The 20,690-nt window shown below is 40.2% G+C and overlaps 1 protein-coding gene across 2 annotated transcripts in view; it reads left to right on the top strand.

Annotated features, from left to right (window-relative positions):
* LOC139367004 (A-type potassium channel modulatory protein DPP6-like) overlaps window positions 1–20,690 on the top strand; it is a 193,631-nt gene that overhangs the window by 132,338 nt on the left and 40,603 nt on the right. For both annotated transcript variants that reach the window (XM_071104849.1, XM_071104850.1), the window contains exon 3: window positions 1,461–1,559. In XM_071104849.1, the coding sequence (XP_070960950.1) occupies window positions 1,461–1,559 (99 nt within the window). The remainder of the gene's footprint in view (window positions 1–1,460; window positions 1,560–20,690) is intronic.

The raw sequence follows: 20,690 nt of genomic DNA, 5'->3' as shown, positions 1-20,690 counted from the left end.
AGTAACCAATCGGATGTCACGAAAAGACTAATCTTTCAGCATGAAGCACTACTTCTACAAAGGATATAGCCATGTATGGACTAGCTAACGATATGCTCCGGAAAAAAAGCTTTTGAATGATATATGATTTAACATGGAGAGTTTTAAAAATAGCGGTTGAAGTTCTACATGAAACATGCTATCAAGAACAACATTTATGTTAGGTGTAGTTGACGGAGTTGAGATAAAATTATACAAATAAAATATTGTGCTTACAAACCCAGGGTCATTACAGTATTTCTATACATTATTGCCTATTTATTTGTACATTTTATGAAAGTAGGGAAGTTATGGTTGCAAAATATCCCAACATTTGAAAATTGACCAATGGAAGCAAAATCACAATTTTTGCCTGTGGTGCCTGGCCTTAAAACCACTAGAGGAAAGATAGTTATCAACACTAGCGGAAAGATGGTTTCAAACACTAGAGGAAAGATGGTTATAAACACTAGAGGAAAGATGGTTATAAACACTAGCGGAAAGATGGTTATAAACACTAGAGGAAAGATAGTTATAAACACTAGAGGAAAGATGGTTATAAACACTAGAGGAAAGATAGTTATAAACACTAGAGGAAAGATAGTTATAAACACTAGAGGAAAGATAGTTATAAAAACTAGAGGACAGATAGTTATAAACACTAGAGGAAAGATAGTTATAAACACTAGAGGAAAGATAGTTATAAAAACTAGAGGACAGATAGTTATAAACACTAGAGGAAAGATAGTTATCAACACTAGCGGAAAGATGGTTTCAAACACTAGAGGAAAGATGGTTATAAACACTAGAGGAAAGATAGTTATCAACACTAGCGGAAAGATGGTTTCAAACACTAGAGGAAAGATGGTTATAAACACTAGAGGAAAGATGGTTATAAACACTAGAGGAAAGATGGTTATAAACACTAGAGGAAAGATGGTTATAAACACTAGTGGAAAGATGGTTATAAACACTAGAGGAAAGATGGTTATAAACACTACAGGAAAGATAGTTATAAACACTAGAGGAAAGATAGTTAGAAACACTACAGGAAAGATAGTTATAAACACTAGAGGAAAGATGGGATGTAACCCCTTCTGGTGTGTATAACTTTATGTCCTCCACACAGTCGTCTCAGGCAGATAATGAGCTTGCTTGGCTTGAGGCCTGACCGTAAAAGCAGCATGTTAGGATACAACTGTTGTTTCTGGCCTTAAGCTCAGTACCAGTACTACCATCGAGACACTGACACAAATAACCATATGCTAACTTTCCCCCAAATGGCTTCTTCAGTTGTGCGTTGTGTTTCTGTAATTAATTCAAGTAAATATGCGTTCATTGTGAAATGACCCTCTGCTATTATTTAGTTGGAATTGATAGTGTTCAAAATTGTAAATTGATTAAAATGTATTTAAAATGTGTTTTCACTTGTTCCTTTGCAGGCGAGGATGACAGCTTGGCCCTCAAGGGGAAACTGACCGTGGGGGACATCTTCAGGAAGAACTTCAAGGTTCACGACCCTGAGGCCAAGTGGATCAACAGTGAGTACTCTATTGATGTCGTAGAGGGGTGGTCATGAGACATCCATATGGGTGATACGTCATGTATTCACTGTGGACATTCAAACAGGGTCATACATTTCCCACCAAAAGGTAAAGTTATGCTAATTAACCTGAGTTTGAGACACATATTGAATAATCTGTTGGGGTTGGCAGTCAAATAACTAAGGCAATTGTGACTATATAGTAGGAACTGTTTTCAGTTGGTCGATGTATAGGTTTAACTGAACATCAGGAAAGTTTCAACACGGAGTTCCATTGAATTGAATAGAACACTTCTACTTCCTACACTGCTAGCATCGATTTGGAATCATTATTGCAACGGTGTGAAAAACATTGATTGAGCCCTTTGTTCTACTAACAACACCTTCTGCACCAATGATCTCATTGCCCATCAGTGAATCAGCTCATCTTTAAATGTTAGCAAACACAGTGTAATGAGTGTGTGTTGAATCAATGTCATGTGAAACGGCTCATCTCACTATCTTGATAGGGGTGGTTTTACCACTCTCAGATCAGTGAATCGAATACACCAGCTCATCTCTCAATGTTAACAACCATGCTGTAATAATGTATGTTACAGTGTTGAATCATCGTTAGTAAGGAGCTCTGTTATATAATACAGAGGGGTGATACTATGGGTGATCTGACCAACTCAAATGATTAAAAAGCAGATTTTTTTCAGTCAGTGTTGAACAGAGGTAGAGATTCCCAATGCATGTGCTCAGTCCTCTACCAACTGCCTAAAAGGGTTACATTAAATGGAACCAGTGTTTTTCTGAGACCACTTTCTCAGCCAAGCCTTAGATGACAGCAATTAGAACTAGCTACGTGTGCCTGCGTGTGTGCGTGCCAGCCAGTGTGTAGGAGTCAGTATAGTCAAAAAAATGTCAAGGATTACAGGGGTTGACAGGACTCTATCCTCTTGTGTAAAACAGTGAAAGAGTGCGTGAAGTCTCCAGTCGATCACATGAAAGTGAAGTGTGTTTTCTAGTTGTAATTTTATTTTTGTAATTTTTTATTTTAGTTAACCTTTATTTAACGAGGCAAGTCAGTTAATAACACATTCTTATTTACAATGATGGCCTACCAAAGGGCAAAAGGCCTCCTGTGGGGATGGGGGCTGGGATTAAAATAAATACAATATAAATATAGGACAAAACACACATCACAACAAGATAGACAACTCTACACAAAGAGAGACCTAAGACAACAACATAGCAATGTTGCCTGTGAAAGAAAATAAAACTTTGACTGCAAGACACATTGCAGACACATTATATTAACCAACTGCTGGTTTTAATAGAATGATCAGGGCCTGACTCCTAGAGGCACTTTACAGCCAAAGGATTAATGAAGCAACTTTGATATAACTCATGCCTAATGAAGCTGTCTTCTCCTATCAGCCAATAGTCTCGCCTAAAGAGGGTGCAGATGGGAGAGAGTACACTGAGTATGCCCAGGCCTGTTCAAGTACTGTACAACGCTTCCTTTCTTTATTCTTCCCTTCCCCGTCCTTGATATAATCACTGATCTGACACATTTTGGCGGTTGAGATCAAAAGCCTCTAAACATACTGCTTTCACCAACTCAGTACCATCTGATCATTAGTGACTGTCTTACACCCAGTGTTTTTTGGGACACATAAAATGGTTAACAAATCTATGAAAGTGAATGAGTTGCAGTAAACGGCAAAAAAAGTAGGCACTGTTTGGATGTTAACATCTTTGCTTCTTTAAAAGTCATTCTCCTCAGGAAATGTTCCTCATTGCATGAAACACCAAGCAATTAATACTATAGTATTTTCCTGTGTCAATAGAATGCTGCGTTCTGTCACTTTGATAAGCTGATTAATAATAGCCTCCATACGTCCTCCATACTGTAGCCTACGTGGCAAGCATGAAATGGGAGTCATCTTAAAGATATGCTTTTCTACTGTAGCTGTTTATGGTTGACAGACAGCAACCTGCCTGCAGAGAAAGTCTTCTTAGGGACCCTGTAGATGCAGCTGCCAAAGATGGAAAGAGACTAGAGGTTCATTATCGACTGATTATTTGATGTTCGTTAGCATGTCATATTCATTTAGCGATGTGCAGAACGCCGAGCATTCAGAACTTGCAATTATTGGCTTTCGATGACAGGTCTGGAATTTACATTTTTTGTAAACCTAATTTAACCTGGAATTATATATTTTTCGACATTGTTGAGCCATCAATCAATTTCCTGGGAGACATTTGTAATTTCACCTCTAGAATTTATAATGAGTCAATGAGTTTATTTTGTTGCTGATAAGTCCAAATCCTTTTGAGGGTATTTTATGGCAATATAAGCTGAGTTCATTATGAATTCAGACAGCACAAGATACTCATTGAATACCCCTGCGGCCTTGTTTTATCACAATCTTTAACAGTAACCAGTGGTGTAAAGTACTTAAGTAAAATTACTTTCAAGTACCACTTAAGTCATTTTTTGGGTTGTCTTTACTCTACTATTTATATTTTTGACAACTTTCACTTTAACTTCAGTACATTTCTAATGAAAATAATCTACTTTTTACTCCATACATTTTCCCTGACACCCAAAGTTACATTTTGAATGCTTAACAGGACAGGAAAATTGTCCGTTCACGCACTTATCAAGAGAACACCCCTGGTCATCCCTACTGCCTCTGATCTAGCAGCCTTACTAAACACAAGTTTATCCCAGTAATCTATAAAAGTAACCTTGTTTCATCACAATTTATTAATAGGTTGCACCTCCGTTACTCGGTTGCGTCATGCCATTGTTATGAACGTTCTCAATCCATCCTCTATCAGCGGCGCCATAGTGGTGCCCTAAAGTGGTGATAAGCCCAGTCATTCTGGACGGATGCTAACTACTGTTAGTCTAAATTACACTATATTGCCTGGAAATACAATGACATTGCCAAAGTAGTAAAATATTTAGTAGGAGACAACTTTTCCAGCATTATTATGTCGTCAAAATTACTTTAGACAGATGCCAATGTTGTCATTTACTAGCAAAGTTAGTCAAAAATAGCCAGCAATGCTAACGTTAGCAAGCAAAAATCCTGTGGCCTCCCCTCAATCTTAGCTAGCTATCTAACGTTATACTGCATCTAAAGATAATCTGGTGACATCAAAATGACACAAGTTTTACCTACTAATTATATTTCCAAGCCACTGTAATGCACTTTTGATGAAATCTTCATCGACGATGCATTGACGATGCATTGAGTAGAATGCTCAGTCTGGCATCAGTCCAAAACGAATGTTCAAAACAATATTTTGACGAAACATGCAACCCATGGATAACAGTAACCTTGTTTCATCACAATCTATAACAGGAACCTTGTTTCATCACAATCTATAACAGGAACCTTGTTTCATTACAATCTATAACAGTAACCTTGTTTCATTACAATCTATAACAGGAACCTTGTTTCATCACAATCTATAACAGTAACCTTGTTTCATTACAATCTATAACAGGAACCTTGTTTCATCACAATCTATAACAGTAACCTTGTTTCATTACAATCTATAACAGTAACCTTGTTTCATCACAATCTATAACAGGAACCTTGTTTCATCACAATCTATAACAGGAACCTTGTTTCATTACAATCTATAACAGGAACCTTGTTTCATTACAATCTATAACAGTAACCTTGTTTCATTACAATCTATAACAGTAACCTTGTTTCATTACAATCTATAACAGTAACCTTGTTTCATCACAATCTATAACAGGAACCTTGTTTCATCACAATCTATATCAGGAACCTTGTTTCATCACAAACTATAACAGGAACCTTGCATCACTGTTTGCCTCCATGGAACTCTCCTACATTAGCCTGGTCCCAGATCTATTTGTGCTTTCTTGCCAGCTCCTATGGTTATTGTCATGCCAAAATGACCATAGAAGTTGGCAACAGCACAAGAGATCTTGCACCAGGTTACTTCTGTATATACATGTATTTGCCCTTAAAAATGTCATCCACAGTAGGCAGAAATAGCGCCATGGCCGCCACCTCACCACCGTTGTTATTATTTCTGTTGCAGAGCTGAGGAGCGTTGCGCAGCCTGTTAAAATAAATTGCAGCACATATTGTGCTCCTCTATCGCTTGTGCAATGATGTCCGAGGGGATAAAACTGTTCGTTGTTTGCAGTAACTTCTTTGTTGTCGTAATATTGCAAATAGACGTGGCTGTTTCACCATGAAGGATTTCAGCTTTAAAGACCCCCATCACCATTCTAAACAAATCCACCGCCCATCATCATTGGATTTAGTCCGCTACATCATTTTTCTATTAGTGTAGCCCATTGATATTCTGTGTATGTCTATCTCCAGCATAAAATCACAATCAAACGCATGCAGCAAAAGCATCAACATAATTTTCATCCAGCAATGATAAATGTAAACCTGGTTCAATATTATTGCATGGTTTCTAGCAGCTGCTCTCTGTTTGAATGAAGCAGTATAACCTTGTACGGCTATCATGACTTCCACACACTGGTCGACACACACACACACTCCTGTCCTCCTGGCTGATGTATGCTAAACATGTAGGGAGAAGAGATTTGCTGAACGCCATCAAGCAAACAGACATGATTGGCCAAATAAGTATCTTTTAACCTTGATCAGAGCTGATGACTGACCTGGGTGGTGATTTGCCTGAGAGCAGCACCACAAGCAAAGTAGTGCCCCCTAGTGTCAAAGCTTCATTTTACAGCTTAATTTTATACAGTGCAAGTCTTTCATTATATTCAGATTATGATTTTAATGGTGACCCGTGACCTGATTCAATATGGCCCGCGGAATCATGCTCAGATCACATAAAGAATTTGTGATAGTAAAGTTTTGAAAAACGTATTTGTTATTTAAATTAAAAGTTCAATGAACACTCGCCTTTGTGTATTGATTTAGCTCCCACCGCTTGTGGGACATTTATTTTGAAGGCACATATAAATAACAACTGCACGAGGACAGACAGTGACTGACAGGCTGGCACACGTATCACAGTTACAAATAGTAGCTAGCTAGAAATTGCACAAAAATGTGTTTTTCAAAGATGTCAAAGAAAAGGAAAGTAGACAATGAATGTAGGGTGTTCCAGTGAGAGTCAAAATATGTCTTTATTGAGGTATCAGGGAAGCTGTGTGCTTAGTGTGCAACGGGAGCATCACTGTCTTCAAAGACTACAACTTGTCACTACACTTCCAGCCGAAGCATGCAGAGAAATATAGGAATCTGTCTTCTGAGCAGAGGGCAAGTGCATCGATAGAGTTGCTTTCTCAGTTGCAAAAGCAGCAAGCACTTTTCAGGAAGCAGTGTTCAGCAAACAACGGAATTGCGAGAGCTAGCTATGTACTGTCCCACAAAATTGCTAAACATAGCAAGCCATTCGCTAAGGGAGAATTCATTAAAGAATGTTTAATTGACTCTGCATCAAAACTTTGCCCCGACAAGAAAGAGTTGTTTGAAAATGTTTCCCTGTCAAGATGTTGAGGACATCACAGATAATATGGACCAACAGTTGAAAGACAAGGTAAAGGATTTCACCTATTTCTCCTTGGCCCTGGATGAGAGCAGTGATGCACGTGACATGGTGCAGTTGTTGATATTCTTACGAGGCATAACCCCAGACTTTGAAATTACAGAAGAGCTTGCTTCAGTGCTGTCAATGAAGAGCACAACCACAGGGAAAGATTTATTGGAGGAGGTTAATAAGTGTGGGGCAAAGCTGGGACTGAGTTTTGAAAAGTTATCCAGTGTGACCACTGATGGGTGCCCAAACTTGACAGGAAAAAATGTTGGCCGTTTGAAAAGGATACAAGATCAGGTAGCTGAGCTGAACCCAGATCAGAAAATGATTTTCCTGCATTGTATTATTCATCAGGAGGGGCTCTGAAAATGTGGTCTAAAAATGAGGCATGTTGTGGATACAGTCACTAAAGTGGTAAACTTCATAAGAGCAAACTCTTTAAACCACAGGCAGTTTGTCTCACTGTTGGAAGAGACAGAGTCGGGTCATGTACATCTCCCCTACCACATAAATGTGACATGGCTGAGTTTGGGGAAGGTGCTTAAAAGGGTGTGGGACCTGGAGTTGGAGATTGCTGAGTTTTTGCAAATGAAAGGTAAATATGTAGATTTCCCTCAACTGCAAGGTAAAGAATAGTTGGCTGATTTTACCATCACCGTGAACATTATGGCCCTCATGAATGAACTGAATTCCAAACTACAAGGGAAGGGCCTTTTTGCACATCAGATGTACAGCCTTGTCAAAACCTTCAAGAGAATATTACTCCTCCTGACCCGCCAAGTAGAAGCCAACAATCTCACCCACCTTCCGACACTACTAGTCTGTTCCCTATCAGATGACCTTCCGACACTACTAGCCTGTTCCCTATCAGATGACCTTCTGACACTACTAGTCTGTTCCCTATCAGATGACCTTCTGACACTACTAGTCTGTTCCCTATCAGATGACCTTCTGACACTACTAGTCTGTTCCCTATCAGATGACCTTCTGACACTACTAGTCTGTTCTCTATCAGATGATCTTCCGACACTACTAGTCTGTTCCCTATCAGATGACCTTCTGACACTACTAGTCTGTTCCCTATCAGATGACCTTCCAACACTACTAGTCTGTTCCCTATCAGATGACCAGTGGGAGAAGTATACATCGCTGCTGCGTGCTTTGAACAGTGAGTTCTGGTCGTTTTGAGGATTTCAAAGTGTTGGAAAATGACATGCTGTTGGTTTCCTCTCCTTTCACCTTCAATGTGGATAATACTCCCACTGACCTGCAACTTGAGCTTATCGATCTTCAGTCTGATGCAGTGATTGGAGAACTATTTAAAATAATGTCACTGACGAGGTTCTATGCATCTTTCGATGAACAAAACTTTCCAACGATTAGGAGTCATGCTCAGATGTTTGTACTGTTTTGGTCAACCTATGTATGTGAACAGACATTTTCAGTGATGAAATATAACAAGTCAAGGCACAGATCATCTCTTACTGACTCTCAGCAATCCTGCGCATAGCGACGTCAGAAACTATACCTGACTTTACTGCTTTAGTCAATGCCCATCAGACACTTCACTCCTCACACTGATTCAGTAGTTTAAATGTAATGTTGAGCTTTCCCTCTTTCTTGTTGTTTGTTTTTGTGTATACCCGTTAACAAGAGTTTTGTCCATGGTGCTGAATGCACAGTGTACTTTTCCCTCTGTGTAGTTCGTTGCATGTTTAATAATGAAAATACCTACCAAAAGGAGAACATGGATGTGGTTTATTTCTGTGTATGTTAAAAAAGTAAAATAAGTAGCATATCTGGATGTGATTTACAGTAGATATATATGTCAACACAGTCATGCACATGATGTATAATCCTGTAAATGCAAAAAATATATTCTAATGTGGCCCTACATGGAAAATAATTGCCTAGGCCTGGTCTAGCAGCATAGCCGCGGGAAGATGTTTGGAGGTGGGGCCCAGGGGGAAAAAAAATGTTTTGCCCGCGCTACAGACAACTATATCAGTCCACTAATAGAGGACTAGTAAAGATCCAGCGCACTACTTTTGTGAAGAAAAAAATACAAATAAGTGGTATAAATATTTTGGGGATTTCCGATTTTTCAGGGAGTGCTGCAGCACCCTCAGCACCCCTACTTGCCCGCGGCTATGGCTAGCACAGGATTTCCCAAACTCGGTCCTCGGGACCCCAAGTGTGGCATGTTTTGCCCCGAACACTACACAGCTGATTTGAATTATCAAAGCGTGATGATTAGTTGATTATTTGAATCAGCTGTGCAGTGCTTGGGCAAAAAAACTAAACGTGCTCCCCTTGGAGTCCCAAGGACCGAGTTTGGGAAACACTGGGCTAGCAGGTAATTCTAAATTCATTAGAATGGCACGAAGTGAATACAGCAGTATCTGACCAGGCCTTCTCCTCTGTAGTCTGTGTGGTTGTGTCCCTCTTGAAAAGAAAAACTGCAATAACAAAACAAAAACTAAGTGAAGCACACTTTAACCTCAGTGACCAGTGCTAGTAATTGAATAGGAAACTATTTGAGCATAGCTAACTCAACCAACCACAACACTCTCACTGTCCTCAATAAGAAGCTTCACTATGTCCTCAATAACAAGCTTCATTATGTCCTCAATAAGAAGCTTCATTATGTCCTCAATAAGAAGCTTCCCTATGTCCTCAATAAGAAGCTTCCCTATGTCCTCAATAAGAAGCTTCCCTATGTTCTCAATAAGAAGCTTCATTATGTCCTCAATAACAAGCTTCATTATGTCCTCAGTAAGAAGCTTCACTATGTCCTCAATAAGAAGCTTCACTATGTCCTCAATAAGAAGCTTCATTATGTCCTCAATAAGAAGCTTCACTATGTCCTCAGTAAGAAGGTTCACTATGTCCTCATTCAATGTTGTGTATTAGTCGTTTCCTCACAGCAGGTATAGCAATACATATTCCTGTTAAACCAAAACCACATTCTGTGTGTTTTTAGTCTTTTCATGTTTATTGTAATTTACTCGAGGCTGCCCTATGTATATTGTACTCTTGCTTGTTGCGTTGAGTGGCGTGCTGTGGCTCTGAGACAGAAAATAAAAATGTTTAAGAACGTGAACGCCATGATAAGGAGGTTTAATTTTGCAGTTATGGGGCTGGTTTGATGCCGGCCGGTGGACTCGTAGGATTCAAGCAATGGGCTGGGGGTAGAAAATGAGTCTCAGAGGCGACCTTGATCGGTGTTGCTGATAACCATAAATCAAGGTAAAAACTCCTATCCAGCCCACCGGACAGGAGCCATCGGCAGCTCACACACTATTCCCTCCCATCTCCTACTTTGGGGAATAGGTTCATGCAGTACGCTATATAGATATTATGGCAAGGCTCTCCGCTGTGGAATTGTATTGTTGTATTAGGGAGGCTTGACTATGGCCCCTTTCAGAGATAAGGTCGTCCTATTCAAATGGTAAACGGTTTCTTCAAGTCATGGGTTGAGGTGTAGAGCCTGAAATAAAGGAAAAGACATGGGAAAAATTTGAAGTATATGTATTTGTTTTCTTCAATAGACGTCCTCAAGATGACTAGAAAACTCAATAGAGGGTAAGCTTCCCTCCACGTATACAGTACAAAGACATGGTAATATTCCCTCCGCGTATACAGTACAAAGAGATGGTAATATTCCCTCCACGTATACAGTACAAAGACATGGTAATATTCCCTCCGCGTATACAGTACAAAGAGATGGTAATATTCCCTCCGCGTATACAGTACAAAGAGATGGTAATATTCCCTCCACGTATACAGTACAAAGAGATGGTTAGCTTCCCTCCACGTATACAGTACAAAGAGATGGTTAGCTTCCCTCCACGTATACAGTACAAAGAGATGGTTAGCTTCCCTCCACGTATACAGTACAAAGAGATGGTAATATTCCCTCCACGTATACAGTACAAAGAGATGGTTAGCTTCCCTCCATGTATACAGTACAAAGAGATGGTTAGCTTCCCTCCACGTATACAGTACAAAGAGATGGTTAGCTTCCCTCCACGTATACAGTACAAAGAGATGGTTAGCTTCCCTCCACGTATACAGTACAAAGAGATGGTTAGCTTCCCTCCACGTATACAGTACAAAGAGATGGTTAGCTTCCCTCCACGTATACAGTACAAAGAGATGGTAATATTCCCTCCACGTATACAGTACAAAGAGATGGTTAGCTTCCCTCCACGTATACAGTACAAAGAGATGGTTAGCTTCCCTCCACGTATACAGTACAAAGAGATGGTTAGCTTCCCTCCACGTATACAGTACAAAGAGATGGTTAGCTTCCCTCCACGTATACAGTACAAAGAGATGCTAATATTCCCTCCACGTATACAGTACAAAGACATGGTAATATTCCCTCCACGTATACAGTACAAAGAGATGGTAAGCTTCCCTCCACGTATACAGTACAAAGACGTGGTAAGCTTCCCTCCACGTATACAGTACAAAGAGATGGTTAGCTTCCCTCCACGTATACAGTACAAAGAGATGGTAATATTTCCTCCACGTATACAGTACAAAGAGATGGTTAGCTTCCCTCCACGTATACAGTACAAAGAGATGGTAAGCTTCCCTCCACATATACAGTACAAAGAGATGGTTAGCTTCCCTCCACGTATACAGTACAAAGACATGCGTGAATATTATTCACAATCCGACCTCTATCCTAAAAAATCAATAATATTTGTACAAACAGAGAGGATAAGGAGCAGCTTAAATAGAAACCTGAGCTGTAATTCATGTCTAAAATTAAGCCATTTAAATTCAGGGTATACATCCTGCAGGGGTCAATTCTGGGTCCTGTACTTTTTACTGTTTACATTAACAATGTTGACAATGTTGAAAAATGTCACCTGCACTTTTATAACGATGATACTGTTGTGTATACTATTGCCCTCACTGTTGACCAGGCTCTATTTGAACTACAGTCTGCCTTCATTGTTTTACAGAAAAACAAATCAAATATTTTTTTATGCTAACAGATCCCTCTGTACGTATTAAATTATAGTTTGCCCCCACGCTTATAAGCTATGTGTTTGTGGATTGACTGAAGTGAATCAACCTACGGCAGCCAAGGTGATAATGGCTGGGATACATTTTGCTTGTTTTTGCTGATCTCCAAATAGCATTTTCTAGTTTTTAAATTGTATAGAAATGCAGTAAAATTGCTTCAACTTTCTTAAAATGTCTTGGGGGGTGTTAATAGCCCATTAGCTATACAAATAGCTGCTATACTCACAATAACTCAGCACCGGGATTAAAAACTATAATCTAACACATACAGAGGGACCTGGTAGCACAACAACTATTTTATTAACAAAAGGTAAACAAATAGGTTTGCTTTACAGATAATTTTGCCATGGGGTGGGGAGACGGTTTCGCAGTTTTAAAAGCAAATTTCCTGCAATTCTAAACATTTTGCCATGACTTAAGCCATGCTAATATGATATCTGAATGAGAGTGACTAACAAAATCAATGTGGGCCCCTGGGCGCGTGCGCTGCATGCCAGGTCGGTAATCTGGACATGATTACTACAAGTTTAGATAGCTGGCAAATCTAACTACACTAATTAACTTTTTTAAATTGTCTTTACTGGCATAGGCTAAATACAGTACCTTCAGAAAGTATTCACACCCCTTGGCTTTTTCCACATTGTTGTGTTACAATTTTTATTTATAAAAAATCAAATAAAAAATAAAAGTTGAAATGTCTTGAGTCAATAAGTATTCAACTCCTTGGTTATGCCAAGCCTAAATATGTTCAAGAGTAAAAATTCACATAAAATGTTTAAGTCCCATAAGTTGCATGGACTCTGTGTGCTGTGTGCTGAGTGATAGATATGCAGATGATGATGTGCAAGCAGAAATACTGGTGAGCAAAAGAGCAAAAAAAGTAAATAAAAACAATATGGGCATGAGGTAGGTAGTTGGATGGGCTATTTACAGATGGGCTGTGTACAGCTGCAGCGATGGGTGAGCTGCTCAGATAGCTGATGCTTAAAGTTAGTGAGGGAGATATAAGTCTCCTACTTCAGCGATTTTTGCAATTCGTTCCAGTCATTGGCCGCAGAGAACTGGAAGGAAAGGACGCCAAAGCAGGTGTTGGCTTTGGGGATGACCAGTGAGATATACCTGCTGGAGCGCCTGCTACGGGTGGGTGTTGTTATGGTGACCAGTGAGCTGAGATAAGGCGGAGCTTTACCTAGCAAAGACTTATAGTTGACCTGGAGTCAGTGGTCATGGCGACGAATATGTAGCAAGAGCCAGCCAACAAGAGCATACAGGTCGCAGTGGGGGGTGGTATATGGGGCTTTGGTGACGAAACGGATGGCACTGTGATAGACTGCATCCAGTTTGCTGAGTAGAGTGTAGGAGGCTGTTTTGTAAATGACATCGCCAAAGTCGAGGATCGGTAGGATAGTCAGTTTTGGCAGCGAGAGTGAAGGAGGCTTTGTTGCGAAATAGGAAGCCGATTCTAGATTTAATTTTGGATTGGAGATGCGTAATGTGAGTCTGGAAGGAGAGTTTACAGTCTAGCCAGACACCTAGGTATTTGTAGTTGTCCACATATTCTAAGTCAGAACCGTACAGAGTAGTGATGCTAGTCGGGCGGGCGGGTGCGGGCAGCGATCGGTTGAAGAGCATGCATTTAGTTTTACTAGCGTTTAAGTGCAGTTGGAAGCCATGGAAGGAGTGTTGTATGGCATTGAAGTTCGTTTGGAGGTTTGTTAACACAGTGTCCAAAGAAGGGCCAGATGTATACAGAATTGTGTCATCTGCATAGAGGTGGATCAAGGAATTACTCGCAGCAAGAGCGACATAATTGATATATACAGAGAAAAGAGCCGGCCTGAGAATTGAACCCTGTGGTACCCCTATAGAGACTGCCAGAGGTCCGGACAACATGCCCTCCGATTTGACACACTGAACTCTATCTGAGAAGTAGTTGGTGAACCAGGCGAGGCAGTCATTTAAGAAACCAAGGCTGTTGAGTCTGCTAATAAGAATACGGTGATTGACAGAGTTGAAAACCTTGGCCAGGTCGATGAAGACGGCTGCACAGTACTGTCTTTTATCGATGGCGGTTATGATATTGTTTAGTACCTTGAGCATGGCTGAGGTTCAATCGTGACCAGCTCGAAAACTGGATTGCACAGCAAAGGTATGGTGGGATTCGAAATGGTCAGTGATCTGTGTGTTATCTTGGCTTTCGAAGACTTTGGAAAGGCAGGGCAGGTAGGATATAGGTCTGTAACAGTTTGGGTCTAGAGTGTCACCCCCTTTGAAGAGGGGGATGACCGCGGCAGCTTTCCAATCTTTAGGAATCTCGGACGATACAAAAGAGAGGTTGAACAGACTAGTATTAGGGGTTGCAACAATGGCGGCGGATAATTTTAGAAAGAGAGGGTCCAGATTGTCTAGCCCAGCTGATTTGTACGGGTCCAGGTTTTGCAGCTCTTTCAGAACATCTGCTATCTGGTTTGGGTGAAGGAGAAGCTGGGGAGGCTTGGGCAAGTAGCTGCAGGGGGTGCGGAGCTGATGGCAAGGGTTGGGGTAGCCAGGAGGAAAGCATGGCCAGCCGTAGAGAAATGCTTCTTGAAATTCTCGATTATCATGGATTTATCGGTGGTAACAGTGTTTCCTAGCCTCAGAGCAGTGGGCAGCTGGGAGAAGGTGCTCTTATTCATGGACTTTACAGAATATCCCTTTGATCATGGTGAAGTTATTAATTACACTTTGGATGGTGTATCAATACACCTAGTCACTACAAAGATACAGACGTCCTTCCTAACTCAGTTGCCGAAGAGGAAGGAAACCGCTCAGGGTTTTCACCATGATGCCAATGGGGACTTTTAAACAGTTACAGAGTTTAATGGCTGTGATAATAGGAGAAAACTGAAGATGGATCAACAACGTTGTAGTTACTCCACAAAACTAATGTAACAGAGTGAAAAGAAGCCTGCACAGAATAAAAAATATTCCAAATCATGCATCCTGTTTGCAACAAGGCACTAAAGTAATATTGGCAAAAATCTGGCAAAGCAATTAACTTTTTTGTCCTGAAGTGTTACGTATGTTTGGTGCAAATCCAATGCAACACATGGCTGAGTACCACTCTCCATATTTTCAATCATAGTGATGACTGCATCATGTTATGGGTATTCTTGTAATAGTTAAGGACTGGGGAGTTTTTCAGGATAAAAAATAAACGGAATGGAGCTAAGCACAGGCAGAATTCTAGAAGAAAACCTAGTTTGGTCTGCTTTCTACCAGACACTGGGAGATTAATTCACCTTTCTGCAGGACAATAACTTAAAACACAAGGCCAAATCTACACTGGCGTTGCTTACCAAGTAGACAGTGAATCTTCCTGACTGGCCGAGTTACAGTTTTGACTTAAATGTACTTGAAAATCTATGGCAAGACCTGAAATGGTTGTCTAGCAATGATCAACAACCATTTTGACAGAATAGAAAATAATAATGGGCAAATGTTGCACAATCCAGGTGTGGAAAGCTCTTAGGGACTTACACAGAAAGACTCACAGCTGTAATCGCTGCCAAAGGTGCTTCTACAAAGTATTGACTCGGGGGTGTGAATACTTATGTAAATGAGATATTTCTGTATTTCTTTTAAAATAAATTTGCAAAAATGTCTAAAACCATGTTTTCACTTTGTCATTATGTGATATCGTTTGTAACGGTAGCTAACACTGTTCCATACAGATTTTGTGTACCGCGGCATTCAAACGAGGCTGCGATGAAAACTAATGGGACTGTAGCAACTGTGTTGGCATCAAAATCTAGGGCGTTGATTGACTTGGTAATGGACCAATAGAAAAGTTGAAAATACTGACCCCTCTGACGCTATACGATACATTGTGACATGTCACAACGTATTGTATACGTCATGCATTATGCAACACATTGTGTGCCATACAGCGTCTTTCCACCAGGGGTAGCGCCTCTCTTGCAGATTAAAAACAAGTGAAAGGGACAGGGAAAGGGGGATATCTCATCAATTGTACAACTGAATGTATTCTTTTTTCGCGTAATCACTGCAAGCCATCATGACTCTCAAAAGTCGCAACAGCCGCAGTTTACTTGTGAAGTTAACTTTAGCCCCGACCTAAAAATCCTATTCAAATTCGACACAAACCTTCAAATGTAGTATTTTTCAATTTTTTTTTTTACCTTTTTCGGTATATAATGACACGTTATATAAACTCTTTATAGTGTTTTATAAACATTTTAGAGGTGATAAGTTGGACAAATCGGGTGAAAAAAATCAGTTTCCCAACATGACATATCTCCCCCTTTCACTATTACTCGGTAGCCTTCGCTTCCCCCTCACAAGTTTTAAAAAGACCAGGCGGAGCTCCATTGCATTCTTCAATCATGCAGAGACAGGTAGCATGAAGGTCATGTCATTGATTTAGCTGGAAAACAGAACAATTGTGCTTTACAAATCTATTCATATTACACTTGACCTGGAAGTATACATTTTTGTGGCCGCTAAAATACGGTCACGTGTATGAAACACTGTCATGTACGGAAGTTTGTTAGTTATCGTTAGATGGGTGAGAGAATTTTTTTTATACTGAACAAAAATATAAACGCAACATGTGAAATGTTGGTCCCATGTTTCATGAGCTGAAATAAAAGAGTTAGGTAAATCAGGTTTTAGTTATTTTGCACTGTGTTTGTGGAACTATCGTCAAAATGTTCTTAAATGTTTTGGTGCCTCAAGGGCAATTCAGAAAGCTGATTGAGGACCTTATTGCTGATGAATGTGTTAGTTTTTTATCAGCGTGTTTTTCTTTCTTTCTGCTTGTATTTTGTATTTATATTTTTACGTGTGTATTTCTGTAATGTTTCTGTATTTCATCTGTAAAAAAGACCTTGGTCTCAGTATGACTCCCTGATAAAATAAAGGATAAAAAAATATATTTTTGAATGACATGAGGCATAAGACCAGAGACCTGCTGCTTAACTTTCTCCCAGACAACTTCCCCTTAATCACTTTATCCTGGCGCCAGGTCTGGGCTTGTATCGTTTTTTTATCAGTCTAACCATCATCCGCTCAGCCTTCAGGAGGACAAATGACCCAGAACAGGCAAGGAAAATATATTTCACCCCTAGCTTTATATTGTAACCTCAACTCACCTGTCATTTAATGATGTTCAGGTTGTAAAGCTGGTTGTAATGGTGTCATTTCAACCAGTTTTGCCCGCTGAGAAGCTGTATGGAAGAAAGACATCTCTCTGTAGTCAATTATTGGGTTATACACTGAACAAAAAATATAAACGCAACATGTAAAGTGTTGGTCCCAAGTTTCATGAGCTGAAATAAAAGATCCCAGAAATATTCCATGTGCATGGCATATCGAGAAGCTAATTAAACAGCATGATCATTACACAGGTGCCCCTTCTGCTGGGGACAATAAAAGGCCACTCTAAAATGTGCAGTTTTGTCACACAACACAACTCCACAGATGTCTCAAGTTTTGAGGAAGCGTGCAATTGGCATTCTGACTGCAGGAATGTCTACCAGAGCTGTTGCCAGAGAATTGAATGTTTATTTTTCTACCATAAGCCGCCTCCAACGTTGTTTTAGAGAATTTGGCAGGACGTTCAGCTGGCCTCACAACTGCAAACCACGTGAATTTAATAATAATATATATATATATATATATTTTTTTTTTTTTTTTTTTTTTTTTTTTAACAAGGCAAGTCAGTAAAGAACAAATTCTTATTTACAATGACTGCCTAGGAACAGTGGGTTAACTGCCTTGTTCAGGGGCAGAATGACAGATTTTTACCTCGTCAGCTCAGGGATTCTGCCACGGACCCCTCCAGAACATTAATCATGCACACATGTCCCCTATTCCCACTGATTAGTATTTGTATATATGTGCCCTTTGGTTTCCATGGTCTTGTCAATTATTGTTACAATGTCCGTTGGTGCGTGTGAGTACCTGTGCTGCGTGTTTTGGGCTTTCGTGCTCTTGTGGATTGCACAGATGATTATGGGTGTGTTAATCATTGTGCATGCATGTATTATTTATTCGAGGTACTCCTTGCTCTTTTGTTTGGGTTTCAACCCTGTGTTTTTGTTACGTGTTTGTTTGGTCTTCGTCCCCGTGCCCTTACACGGCACGCCGTAATTTAGGCTTAATAAAAAAACTATTACGCATTCCTGCGTCTGTCTCCCGAATCATTTATACCAACGTGACAGAATAATCGACCATTGAGCGAGACAGAGGGAATGCCGCAACTTCGGCATGCACACCTGTCCCCTATTCCCACTGATTAGTATTTGTATATACGTGCCCTTTGGTTTCCCTGGTCTTGTCAATTATTACAATGTCCGTTGGTGCGTGTGAGTACCTGTAATGTGTGTTTTGGGCTTTCGTGCCCTTGCTTGTTTGTAGGTGACCAAATACTTATTTTCCACCATAATTTGCAAATAAATTCATTAAAAATCCTACAATGTGATTTTCTGGAGAAAAGAAATCTAATTTTGTCTGTCATAGTTGAAGTGTACCTATGATGAAAATTACAGGCCTCTCTCATCTTTTTAAGTGGGAGAACTTGCACAATTGGTGGCTGACTAAATACTTGTTTGCCCCACTGTACATCTGTATTTCTAGTCATGTGAAATCCATAGATTAGGGTCTAATGAATTGATTTCAATTGACTGATTTCCTTGTATAAACTGTAACTCAGCAAAATCTTAGAAATTGTTGCATGTTGTGTTTATATTTTTGTTCAGTATATATTTGGATAAATGTATGAGTATTCTTGGTATGTTCATTGCTGGCACTCAGTGGTACTATAACGTGGCATAGTACCAGAACTCAGGACTTACAGATGAAAGATTGAGAGGAAGTGGAACACTCTCGCTCATTGTCAGAACAGCCTGAACAGACTGAATGGCCTGATGCAGCTCCCTGAAAAATAATGGAGGGAATGGGACAAGGAGAGAGAGTGAGAAATGGATGCAGAGGGAGAGAATAGTCCTTAACATGGCTGGTTGAGGGGGTGACTACAATATCCAACAGGCCTGGGAACTTAGTATTTCTGAATCATTTGGCATCAAAACACTTTTTGGACAGATTTACTATGCGATTGCAGAAAGTGCAAAGCATGAATTTGCTTGTTTTTAAGGAAATTGAACTTGGAGTATAGAACAAAAATAAAAGAATGAGCTTGAGGAGAAGGTATAATTTAAGCAAATAGTTATATTTTAGATTTGTCCTTGGTGTTTTATCCCTTACTGAGAAAAGCATTGCAAACACATAATAAATACGTTTCAATAATAATCCTTGGATTGGAAAGTAGCCTGAAGCTTTTCTTCAGTTCATTGAAAGCTAGCCTGGTGGCCACAGTAGCGCTGACTGTGGATGTGCATATTATTATCTCATTCTAATGAAGCTGTCATCTACAGTTAGAAAGGGAAAAACAACTTGCCTGAAGCGTCAATTAAGCACACAGTGGTATGAAGCATACAGTCTGTAGGGTTCAGAAGAGATTATGGAAGAGTGGTAGTACAAGATCATATTATGCATAAAAGGTTAAGTGTGAATATTCATAAGGTAAATGGTCTTTGAAGTGTTGTTGGAAAGGGGAACATCTATTGCACTCTAAACATTCAATCTCTCTCACACGCATGCATGCACACAGTCACGCACAAACACACACACCTGTCTTCCTGTGATCTGTAGTGAGGGAGGGATGTTGCCCAGAGCAGGAGGCTGAATGAATAAGACATGGTGCAGGAGTAGAGGTGAGGATCAGAAGGGGAAGCGAGCACCCTAGGCTAACGCAGAGCCAGTGAAGGGAGCCCTGATGGAGAGGTGAGGAGGGAGAAGGAGGAGGACAAGATGGAGTACAGTAGAGCGACAGAAAGCAAGACTAAAAATGCCCTTGGTGGTATGAAAGAGGGAGGGATAGATGGCAGGGGTCAGTGAAAGAGAGAAAGCCCTGAGAAAGACGACAGGGGATGTTTGGGTCTGTATAGCGAGAGAGGGGGAGTGGTGGATGTTGAAGATGGAAATGATGGACTGTTGGGGTGGACAGTAAATGCCATAAAGGCAGTGCATGGTCGAAAGGAGAAGATGAAGTGATCTCAGGTGACTGGAAGGGTGGACAACTGAAAGAATGCAGCATTGAGACAGAATAAAGATTGGACTATGAGGGAGGGAAAAAGACAGGCGGACAGATTGTTGAAAAATATGGGCAGCCAAGTGTTTGTTTAGGGAGAAATTAGGTGAGCACAGATCAAAACCGGGAGTAGAAGAGATGGAAAGATGATAGGAGGAGAAGAGATGGAAAGAGGATAGGAGGAGAAGAGATGGAAAGATGATAGGAGGAGAAGAGATGGAAAGAGGATAGGAGGAGAAGAGATGGAAAGATGATAGGAGGAGAAGAGATGGAAAGAGGATAGGAGGAGAAGAGATGGAAAGATGATAGGAGGAGAAGAGATGGAAAGATAGGAGGAAAATATTTGGAAAGAGGATAGGAGGGAGGATA

The sequence above is a fragment of the Oncorhynchus clarkii genome, chromosome 15, assembly GCF_045791955.1.
Source record: "Oncorhynchus clarkii lewisi isolate Uvic-CL-2024 chromosome 15, UVic_Ocla_1.0, whole genome shotgun sequence".
Classification (NCBI taxonomy): Eukaryota; Metazoa; Chordata; class Actinopteri; order Salmoniformes; family Salmonidae; genus Oncorhynchus; species Oncorhynchus clarkii.
This window is presented reverse-complemented; position numbering and strand designations above follow the sequence as displayed.